This window comes from Schistocerca americana, chromosome 10 (assembly GCF_021461395.2).
Source record: "Schistocerca americana isolate TAMUIC-IGC-003095 chromosome 10, iqSchAmer2.1, whole genome shotgun sequence".
Taxonomy (NCBI): domain Eukaryota; kingdom Metazoa; phylum Arthropoda; class Insecta; order Orthoptera; family Acrididae; genus Schistocerca; species Schistocerca americana.
This window is the reverse complement of record NC_060128.1, coordinates 56,575,490-56,587,645: the sequence shown is the minus strand read 5'-3', so window position 1 is coordinate 56,587,645 and position 12,156 is coordinate 56,575,490. Positions and strand designations below refer to the sequence as shown.

Sequence of the window (12,156 nt, the reverse complement as noted above, 5' to 3'; positions counted from 1 at the left end):
AAATCTTCAGGTCTCCTGGTAGAGTTCCACTTTTTCCATGCACTTGCTGCTTGGGCCACCACCTCACTCCACCATGTATGATTCCTCTTTCTAGCTGTCAGGATTTTAGTATTAGCTGCTTGTTGGATCATGGAGGCAATGTATGCCCATTTATGGGATTCAACTGTCAGTTACTGGTGGCATTGTTCCAATATGTTTTGATTGATTTTGAGCTTCGCAATATCATATTTATGAATTTTATTTCCGGTTTTCACAGTCTTATTGAGAGGGATGAAATTAATTTTGATCTTGGAGAGGTGATGATCCTTTTAAATTTAGTATTTTATCTGTAAAAAGGTTTCTTTCTATTACTTCTGATTGTTTGATGTTGTTTCTTTCTTATTTCTGTAATCCATGCTATCATTGATTCCTTCTTCCAGAACTACTCATTCAGTAGAGGTCTCTAAAAAAAGATTAATCTTCTTTTAGCCATTACTTCTGATATTTTCTCAAAATTTTTGTAGATCTCCTCATTACTTCTCATTTTCCAGCCATCTGTAGCTTGTATTTCAACCATTATTTTCTAATAATGCTCCTTTGAGGAACCTCTGTTCTGTCCAGCTTATAGTTCATCATTAGGCATCCTCATCCATATAAACATCCTGGTCATACCACTGTGGGATAGTGTTTTAGTTTTGTGTATTTAGTTGTACATTTCTTGTTGTAAATATCCTTTTTCAAACGATTTGCTCTCTCCAGTTTGCTGACTCTTGCATCTACTGTTAATTCTTCTAGTCCATTTTGTTGTACAGTTTGTCCAGTATACTTAAATTTACTTACTAATGCTATTTTACATTTTTGTTTTTCTAAGAATGTTGATGCATTGTTTGAAATTGTCATCAATGTTGTTTCTTCGGCTGAAATTTTGGGACCAGCTCTCTTTGCTATTTCTTCCAAAAGATTTCTTTCAATAACTGTCTGTCAGATTTTTTGAAAGTATATCAGAATCATCTGCAGAAGCCAGGCAGTTTACCTTAATCCCATTTGTTTTTCATCCTAGAATTATTGGTTCAATTTTGTGATTTTTTTTCTCCAAATTCCAGATACTTTCTATTTTTTCTAGAATGCAGTGTTACAGTAAAGGTGACAAACTGTCCCCTTGTCTAACACCAGTTTTCATTTCAAGTGGTTGAGATACTTCTCTCGTAAATTTAGCTTCAGTCATCCTATTTGCTAGTGTTTTGAGGATTATGTTTGCTTTAACACAAAATTCTTTGATGATTTTACCTATAATTTCTCTGCCTACCAAATCAAATGTTTTCTTGAAACCAATACATGATACTATTATAGGTTTGGTGATTAACAGTCTGTGGAGAATTATCGATTTTCTAATAAACATCTGTTCTGTGCAGGGTCTTCCCCTTCTAGAGCTCCTTGAGATTCTCCCAGTTATTTGTCTAAAGTTTCTACAACTCTGTCCAGAGAATTTTTGATAATATTTTGTATACCACTGGCGGAAGTTAGGCATCTCTGCAATTGTTGACATTTTGTGTGTCCCCTTTTTTTCATAGCTGTGGATTAATGCTTTCCATAATCTCTTCAGCTTTCCAAATGTTCTCAAACAGCAGTTGTAGATCATTTGTGTGTTCTGACTATTTCAATAATTTTGCTGTAGTGGAGTCTTCATTTGTTGCTTTGAAGTTTTGGAATGACTTGATGGCTTCATGAATTTATTGCTCTGTTAGTGGAAAATCTTCCTCCAGATGTTGTGGGACTGCTATTATATATTGCTACAATGTGCTGTTATTATTATTATTATTATTATTATTATTATTATTGTTGTTGTTGTTGTTGTTGTTTGGTTGCCTGTTCTTCAGCACTTTCTTTCTGTTTCCTTGATCTATTTGCCGCCATTTTAGCCCATTTACCGGTATTTTCAGCTTGTTCTTCACTTATTTGACCTTTTGGTGGCTCCTCTTGAGGAGATCTTATTTCTCAGCATTTAAAATTACATCATCTGCTGCTCTTTCGCAACTGAATTTCATCATGTCCAGTCTAGTTTTTTCATTCATTTAACCATCCATCTTCCTTGACTCAAGATCCTGAATTTTCATCCTTAATTCTTGAACAGTCTCATTTCTCTTTATACTTTTTCCAGATGAAGAAACTTTTGGTCCTCAAAGCTAAGATTAGTATCAGTTTTTTTATTTGTTTCTGCCTATGGCTGCTATATCTCTTTAGTTAGAATATTTTCTCTCTCTGTATTTGATTATAGCCTAAGTCTGAATATTTTTATAAGTACATTTATTGCTGTAGCAATGAGTAAAATAAATTGTATTGCACTGCCTGTAGCATGTAGCACCATTTTGACTGTTAGTCCTCTTGCTGTACAAAAAGTAGCTTTGATGATTACTTAATGCAAGTATTTTCTAAGAGCTGTGGAATGGTTAGTATCTGTTTATATTTTTCTGATTAATTCAAGCTTGTCAATGCACATCCTGTGTTAAGGAAATATTTGCACTGGATTTACTGTGTGTTAAATATAAGCAGTGGACCCATTGGGGTAGTCTTTTTGGTAGAAATATGTCAAGGTGAACAAAACAGGAGATGGTGAAGGAAGAGAGGGAAAAGATCAACATTTGCTTCTCATCAGCAATATAACTGGGTTGCAACATTCAGCGAAAATTATCTGTGACAGGAAGTTGTCAGAAATACATTTTTTGAAGAAACTTTATGTTTGTATAAGCATTTATTAAATTTAAAAAGTTGGATTTCATCTGTTAATACAAAAGATAATGTTTTGCATTGCATGCATGATGAACCTGTCAAAGATGAAGAATCGGCCAATGATTCTTATTGGAGGATAACAGTATGTATAACTTAAACTTGAGATTCTTGAAAATAAAGCTAGTCAGTATTTCTTAACAGTACTGATTTAAATACATCTAAAAGATCGCTGTTACCTAAATGAAAGTTGACGAGCAAAGTCTTAGTGGACATTTATACAAAATTGTCATAGGTGTTATTTACAAGAAGAGTAAATAGTTTCAATAGGAATGTGGTGAGACATTTAACAAATGTCATGACCACACATTAATAGGACCTTATAACACTACCATTATTATATTAGTATGCTTATACATAAATAACAGAAACCCTGTCTCTATGTTGCCACGTATAACCCTCTTACTAAAATTTAGTTTAGTTTCCAAATAAAATACACTGTTTATAGGAAAAGATAATCAATAGAGTTATCCTTCTTACAGGATTTACCGTGTGTTGCGTCTAAAGGGTAAGTAAATTGGACTATTCACTTCTTTTCCTAAGATCTTACCCAGTGGCTCGATAGAAACACAGTGTGAATAATAATATACTGAAGCTAGGACAACTCATTTCCAAGTTCATTTAGTGGTTTACATTTAGTGGTTTACAATTTTCGTTTTACAAAAATAGCTTACTCTTTACTTGTTTCGATAAGAGAATCCATTCGGTGCTTTTATTTTAGTGTTAGTGTCCATGTAATTATTTCCTTTGGTCTTCTATAGTTTCGCACAGGGTTCTCCCACGCGGTCACCCATCCAAGTACTAACCAGGCCCAATGTTGCTTAATTTCGGTGCTCGGACGAGAACCGCTGTATTCAACATGGTATGGCCGTGGCGTTCATGTACTGTAGGCGCACGTCAGAATTCGCAGTCGGCTCGTATCCAAATAGCTTTCGGTCGAAATCGGCCGCATTTGACGCAAAGCACTTCCCTCCGCTGCAGCGAGTTCCTCGAGGACGGCGCTGAGCGCGCGCCCGACGTGCCAGCAGAGCGACTGCCGATTTAGCGGGCGCGCCGCCGCGTGTGTGGGACGCCCAGCTGCTTGTCGCACCTCCTTTCATTCGCTTGGCGCGTGCTGCCTTCGACACTCGCGGAAGGCGCATCTTGTCCCTGGAGTCCGGCGGAGGGCTGGCGCGCGGCCGACCGGCGTGCGGCCTGTGCGGTGTGTGGCAGTGTCGTGTTGGAGGGCGCCACTGCTAGCGATGTGAGCTTCCTCGCCTCGCCTCGCCTCACACGACATGTTTGCGTAATTTGCAGTGCATTCGCACCATTCCTATCCCTATCCCCGTCTCGACTTTGCTCGACTGCCGCTCAGGTCGTGGTCCTTATAACAGCGCAAGCACGAGAAACGTCTGCGGGAGGAGACGAGACGACTAAAGAATAAATTTACGATTACAAATCAAATTTCGAATGCTGCAACAACAATAGGCGCTGATGTACACTCCTGGAAATTGAAATAAGAACACCGTGAATTCATTGTCCCAGGAAGGGGAAACTTTATTGGCACATTCCTGGGGTCAGATACATCACATGATCACACTGACAGAACCACAGGCACATAGACACAGGCAACAGAGCATGCACAATGTCGGCACTAGTACAGTGTATATCCACCTTTCGCAGCAATGCAGGCTGCTATTCTCCCATGGAGACGATCGTAGAGATGCTGGATGTAGTCCTGTGGAACGGCTTGCCATGCCATTTCCACCTGGCGCCTCAGTTGGACCAGCGTTCGTGCTGGACGTGCAGACCGCGTGAGACGACGCTTCATCCAGTCCCAAACATGCTCAATGGGGGACAGATCCGGAGATCTTGCTGGCCAGGGTAGTTGACTTACACCTTCTAGAGCACGTTGGGTGGCACGGGATACATGCGGACGTGCATTGTCCTGTTGGAACAGCAAGTTCCCTTGCCGGTCTACGAATGGTAGAACGATGGGTCCGATGACGGTTTGGATGTACCGTGCACTATTCAGTGTCCCCTCGACGATCACCAGTGGTGTACGGCCAGTGTAGGAGATCGCTCCCCACACCATGATGCCGGGTGTTGGCCCTGTGTGCCTCGGTTGTATGCAGTCCTGATTGTGGCGCTCACCTGCACGGCGCCAAACACGCATACGACCATCATTGGCACCAAGGCAGAAGCGACTCTCATCGCTGAAGACGACACGTCTCCATTCGTCCCTCCATTCACGCCTGTCGCGACACCACTGGAGGCGGGCTGCACGATGTTGGGGCGTGAGCGGAAGACGGCCTAACGGTGTGCGGGACCGTAGCCCAGCTTCATGGAGACGGTTGCGAATGGTCCTCGCCGATACCCCAGGAGCAACAGTGTCCCTAATTTGCTGGGAAGTGGCGGTGCGGTCCCCTACGGCACTACGTAGGATCCTACGGTCTTGGCGTGCATCCGTGCGTCGCTGCGGTCCGGTCCCAGGTCGACGGGCACGTGCACCTTCCGCCGACCACTGGCGACAACATCGATGTACTGTGTAGACCTCACGCCCCACGTGTTGAGCAATTCGACGGTACGTCCACCCGGCCTCCCGCATGCCCACTATACGCCCTCGCTCAAAGTCCGTCAACTGCACATACGGTTCACGTCCACGCTGTCGCGGCATGCTACCAGTGTTAAAGACTGCGATGGAGCTCCGTATGCCACGGCAAACTGGCTGACACTGACGGCGGCGGTGCACAAATGCTGCGCAGCTAGCGCCATTCGACGGCCAACACCGCGGTTCCTGGTGTGTCCGCTGTGCCGTGCGTGTGATCATTGCTTGTACAGCCCTCTCGCAGTGTCTGGAGCAAGTATGGTGGGTCTGACACACCGGTGTCAATGTGTTCTTTTTTCCATTTCCAGGAGTGTATTTCAGAACACATGTACCGATTCGTACTGTTTTGTCGACTTCAAAGACTTCCTGGCAAACTTCGTTAGCACATTCTCCGTCAAGCTGAGTTAATTGCTGCATTTTCGTACCATTACAGTAGTCTAAAATGCTTAAGGAAGCATCATTGTCACAAAAGAATGGTGGTATGAAAAAAGGGTTGGCAGGGGTAGCGAAATGAAAACGAAAGAATGAAGGGGAGCCAACAGCATTTTTTTTTATCGTTAGAAAACTTTTATTTACAAAATTACAATTTTCGTTTTACAAAAATAGCTTACTCTTTATGTAGTCAGATAGCCCATTTGCTACTGGTTTTGTAATGTGGCTTAGTTGCCTAGAATTGTCTATCAAGATATTAGCAATGGCAGCCTTTGAACAGTTGTGTATCCTAGTTGGGAAATTTACAGTAGAAATTAAATTGAATGACAATGTAACTGATTTCAGTAACTGTTCACTGACAGTGTTTTCAGGACATCTATATTAAAATCACCAGCAACCGCTAGTTCTTTGTTTTTTAATTTTAGATGAGATATAAATCTTCAAGGCCGTTTATAAACGGGTTGAAAGTTCCTGAAGGTGCTCTGTATATGGTTACTATTATAAAGGACCTATTATGAAATTCTATCTCTGCTGCAAATGCTTCTAAGTGGTACTCTAAGCAAAATTTATTCATGTCAATATTCTTAAATTTAAAACTGTTTTTAACAAATGTGACAACTCCTCCTTTCTCCATATTTTGTCTAGAGACGTAAGAGGCTAACTTAAATTCTGTAAGGTTTAACATATCTATACCAGTGGTCACATGATGTTCAGAGACGCAGATTATATCAACTGGGTTCGATGACTCTAATTCATCAATGCACATAAGTAGTTCATTAATTTTACTTCCAAGCCTTCGAATGTTTTGATGCATTGAAGATAGGTGGCATTTCACTTTTACCAAGATGAAATCGGGTGGAAATAAAATTACTGCTTATTGCTGTAAATTGTTAACCAACAGCTGTGTTCGCTGATCCAATGTGCCAGTATTATGCTGTTTGATTTCTTTCTCAAACTGAAGGTTTGTTTCATCTTTACTTCTCTCAGAACTTGACTTGGTTCTGTCCTACCTATCCTAAAAAGGTGCTGCTCCAACACCTATGACCACTGGTATATTACCATTCATGGCGGTGCCTCCCCCCCTTACATTTCCTGCTATTAGCCCAGCCAGTTTACTCTTTCCTTTCGTGTTGAGGTTTATGCCATGTCTAGTATAATCCCACCTACTGAGAGAAGCAACAAAGGTGCTGCTCCAACACCTATGACCACTGGTATATTACCATTCATGGCGGTGCCTCCCCCCGTTACATTTCCTGCTATTAGCCCAGCCAGTTTACTCTTTCCTTTCGTGTTGAGGTTTATGCCATGTCTAGTATAATCCCACCTACTGAGAGAAGCAACAAAGGTGCTGCTCCAACACCTATGACCACTGGTATATTACCTTTCATGGCGGTGCCTCCCCCCCTTACATTTCCTGCTATTAGCCCAGCCAGTTTACTCTTTCCTTTCGTGTTGAGGTTTATGCCATGTCTAGTATAATCCCACCTACTGAGAGAAGCAACAAAGGTGCTGCTCCAACACCTATGACCACTGGTATATTACCATTCATGGCGGTGCCTCCCCCCCTTACATTTCCTGCTATTAGCCCAGCCAGTTTACTCTTTCCTTTCGTGTTGAGGTTTATGCCATGTCTACTATAATCCCACCTACTGAGAGAAGCAACAAAGGTGCTGCTCCAACACCTATGACCACTGGTATATTACCATTCATGGCGGTGCCTCCCCCCCTTACATTTCCTGCTATTAGCCCAGCCAGTTTACTCTTTCCTTTCGTGTTAAGGTTTATGCCATGTCTACTATAATCCCACCTACTGAGAGAAGCAACAAAGGTGCTGCTCCAACACCTATGACCACTGGTATATTACCTTTCATGGCGGTGCCTCCCCCCCCTTACATTTCCTGCTATTAGCCCAGCCAGTTTACTCTTTCCTTTCGTGTTGAGGTTTATGCCATGTCTAGTATAATCCCACCTACTGAGAGAAGCAACAGGAACCAAACCAATATGTGACCCCACACCCGACCCAAATCGCAGTTCGAACTCCAAATTAACTCTCCCGACAGAAGAGTTTAAATGAGGTCGGTCATGGCATCTCAGAACAGACACAAACTCAACACTGGTATGTCTCGTTACTGATGTAGTCTTTGCCAGGTCACACTCTATATTATACTCAGGATCTCTGTCAGTACTATTGAGCGGTCCACCCACAATAACCACGGTGTCTTCCTTGGTAAAATCTTTACAGAGTGAACCTAAATCCTTTGTCACCTGACCCAGACCAGCACTAGGTTTAAAAAAAATTGTGACCCTGCAAAAGTTGGCGTACATCTGTCCTCTGTAGAACTTCAGGATCTATGCTCTCTAAAAACTAATGACTCTATCATTATCCTCCCAGTGGATAAGAGATCTACCACTGTGGTACTTAATATACGCAAGTAAGTGTGGGTCTGCATCAGCTGTATTACACCTTTACATACAGCAAGTGCCACCGAGATCCCATTCCTTTGAATCAGACTGACCTACAGTCCCTTAGTCAATCAACACCTGCGACTTACAGTCCAAGAACTTCCCTCCTATATTAAACCCACCAACCATTTCGTAGATCGTCTGAAATTTGTGCCCCTCTCACTTCCCCTCCACACGTCTTACTTGTTACTGTTGATGCCACCCCATATATCTGTACTGGAAATTTCAAGTTGTACTTTGTCGAACTTATCTCTAACATTAGAAAAATACTGCTTAAACGCCATACCTACTACTTGATGTACTTTATTGGGTAAGTTTTCTGTGAGACTGTCAAGCTTTGTGTCATTATCTGTTAACTTTGTTGCCTGCTCTTTTATTTGAGTTGTGAAGTCCTTCTTTTATTGCTTTAGTTACCTTACTAGTAATAGCTGCCTGTATGATATCCTTTTTCCATTAAACTTAATAGCTACAATGTCTTCTATTGTAGAATGTTTAGCATCCTGTTTGTCTATTAAGGTTTTAATACGTTCCTCTGAACTCCGTGAGTTCACAGACAATGTTTCAAAATTTTTCCCCAAACTCTCGAATTTAGTGTTTAAAATGGCAAATGAACACCAACAGGTGTGTGCCACGTGTGTGCGGACTTCACTGAAGCATCTTCTCCACTGCAGAAAATTGCTGACTTTCAACCTGAGGACTTATTTCATGTTATCAAATGACGACAACGCATATTTTCAGTTTGAACATCCATTTCCAGATGTTTATTGCGTAACTGCATTTACAATTCAGTCCATTAACATGGCACTAATACATATTATCTCTGTGAGAACTCAAACAAGAGTGCTGCCGATCTAATAGTGACTCAAAATCTTTCTTACATTACAATTAAACACATCATTTGTTTTTCTCCTAAGAGATTGCATAATCATTTATTCTGTGCATGTCTTCTGGGTCCATAGACTGCAAACCACGTACTCAGCAAGTAGTCAGCGTTTTCCTGGCTTCCGCGCACTGCGGCTACATCTTTCCTCGTACGCCCTTTCTGTAGGAACAGATACAGTACGCACAGTAAGTCTGTTGGCATTTGATCTTACATAATCATAACGAACACCTTTAGATTGATGCAACAATTCTTCATATGTTGGAACAGGACTTGACCAACAATATCTGTCTTTTGTGTTACCCTCCACCATTAAACTCTCAGGTTTTCACATCCGTCTGGTACAATTTCCAAAAATCAGTCTTTGCTTCTCATCTTGTCTGGTAAGTCTCCTCTAACTCCGGGATCTGCGCGATTTTTCTGAACTCTCCCTATTTTCTAAATTTCACCAGTCCTTTTCCTTCACTCCTCTTCCTTCCCCTTCAGCCCTTCTGCAGGAAGGAACCACTGGCTCTGAAAGCTTGCAAATTAAATACCTATACGTGTGTATTCTCCTGCCGCAGCTTGGTGAGAAGCTAGCGTATGTCGTAGTTCCATACACAAGAATCATAGCTGACTTTGTATCGATGTAGTGTTTTTTCTGAGTAGTGTAGGCCTGTCTTGGTGCCTGTAACGACGGAGCTTAGCATGAGACCTCCGCTTGGCAGTGTTTCCACCACCATGGTTATCCTGTCCGCACTGCTATCAAGTTTCAGTTCATTTGTCAGATTCCATTGCGAAGAGTTTTGGTCTCAATATTAACAAGCAGTTTACTATAATGTGCTAAAAACTTTGTTTTGATACCTGGAACCAGTCACGAAATAAAACATAAACATGACACGCCCTTTATATAACAGTAGTTTAACTGTGTGGTTCTGAACTCTGTTACCATGTATTTACTCATTTAAATTTAAAAAACTCAAAATTGATCAATTTGTGCCAAGTACAGTTTCACATTGGATATGCTTGTCTGTACTGCAAGTTGTGACGAAGCAAGCTGGGATCTCTTTACTTCCTCTCTTATTTTGCCATCTGCCTGCTTAAATTCATTTTATTTTCATTTATGTCTAGTTACCATTAACATGCACTAGTATAACCTGCATTTCCACAAAAGAGAAACGTTGGTCCTCAACCTTAAGGAATATAGCATCATCTTCAATTATGTGCTTAGTTTTATGTATGTAATTAATTTCCTAATTTATTTTGACGATTCCTAGTTAATATCTTTTGCTACAGATCATTATAGGGTGGATCAGTAATTGTTTCGTGACTGAGATTCTATTGTTGACTTATAAACAAATATAAATTCTCTACTAATTATAGACATCTTGAAGAAGATCTACTACTAGGATTCTTAAAGTATTTGTTTGGCTCTATTCGAAAACATATTAGCAAAGCCAGCTCTTAATTCGTTCCAAAATAGTTATCAGGTCTGTCAAAAGTATTGTTGTATAACTACATCTGTTAATTATCATTACTTAAACAAATAAGTAGGACTAACCTTTGCCGGCCGAAGTGGCCGAGTGGTTCTAGGCGCTTCAGTCTGGAGCCGCGCAACCGCTACGGTCGCAGGTTCGAATCCTGCCTCGGGCATGGATGTGTGTGATGTTCTTAGGTTAGTTAGGTTTAAGTAGTTCTAAGTTCTAGGGGACTGATGACCTCAGCTGTTAAGTCCCATAGTGCTCAGAGCCATTTGAAGCATTTTGAACTAACCTTTGTGGCAGAAGGAATTGTTAAAAAGAAGGAATTTTTCGATGTATTCAGTTAGTTGAGTGAGTTATGTTTTAATTGTGGTTACAGTAAGTTAAACATCGAAAAATGTATAGTTTCAGTGCCTATTATTGTGAGGGTGTATAAAGGACCGATTTTTGGTCTCAGGACAGTCAGTCCACGACCAATTTTGAGATGGGAATTATGTATTGGTTAAATTAACAGCAGTGCACCAACTTAACAGTGGAATAAGTGAAACACAAATCGGCTGTGTGTTAGAACAATTAATGACAATGTCTATTCAATTTAACTGAGAAACTTTGTCACACATACCACATTTTTCTCCAAGAACAGTGTGGTTAGGTTTTTACTGCTCATATATGTTCAACAGCAAACTATTGTAGCACTATGCTGATGTTTGCCTGCAACCTAATCATGAGGCTTATCAATATTTACCAATAGTGAACTGGCCATATAATCGTGCAATATTGGGGGGTTGTGAACAGTGAAAGCAAAGAACTGTGAAATGCACGGTCGCAGGTTCGAATCCTGCCTCGGGCATGGATGTGTCTGATGTCCTTAGCTTAGTTAGCTTTAAGTAGTTGTAAGTTCTAGGGGACTGATGACCACAGATGTTAAGTCCCATAGTGCTCAGAGTCATTTGAACCATTTTTTTGTGAAATGCAATTGTGCAACTGCCGGCTACATCATTTACAGTACTCAGTGTTGAACTTCTACCTCCCATTTTTCAGCCAGTATAACAAAGCAGTACGCCAAGACAGAGGACTATCAACTGAGAAATAAAGAAGGGGAATGTCACAAAGTATATTACCAACTTGTACAAATCTTAAATACTATTGCTTCAAATTTCAGTAGATTTCTTTCATGCAAAAATTACTCTGAATACTGTTTCAGCCCATCTGTACTACAGGGCTATTACAAATGATTGAAGCGATTTCATAAATTCACTGTAGCTCCATTCATTGACATATGACACGACACACTACAGATACGTAGAAAAACTCATAAAGTTTTGTTCGGCTGAAGCCGCACTTCAGGTTTCTGCCGCCAGAGCGCTCGAGAGCGCAGTGAGGCAAAATGGCGACAGGAGCTGAGAAAGCGTATGTCGTGCTTGAAATGCACTCACATAAGTCAGTCATAACAGTGCAACGACACTTCAGGACGAAGTTCAACAAAGATCCACCAACTGCTAACTCCATTCGGCGATGGTATGCGCAGTTTAAAGCTTCTGGATGCCTCTGTAAGGGGAAATCAACGGGTC

General features: G+C 41.2%; 1 protein-coding gene and 1 pseudogene across 1 annotated transcript in view; one reads left to right on the top strand and one right to left on the bottom strand.

The window, feature by feature from the left end:
- Nucleotides 1–2,846, top strand: part of LOC124552661 (molybdenum cofactor biosynthesis protein 1-like) — an 84,397-nt gene extending 81,551 nt beyond the window's left edge. The window contains exon 6 of the mRNA XM_047126985.1: nt 2,791–2,846. Within this exon, the coding sequence (XP_046982941.1) occupies nt 2,791–2,846 (56 nt within the window). The remainder of the gene's footprint in view (nt 1–2,790) is intronic.
- A 682-nt stretch (nt 2,847–3,528) lies between these two features.
- On the bottom strand, nt 3,529–3,632 carry LOC124552775 (annotated as a pseudogene).
- Between the last annotated feature and the right edge of the window lie 8,524 nt (nt 3,633–12,156).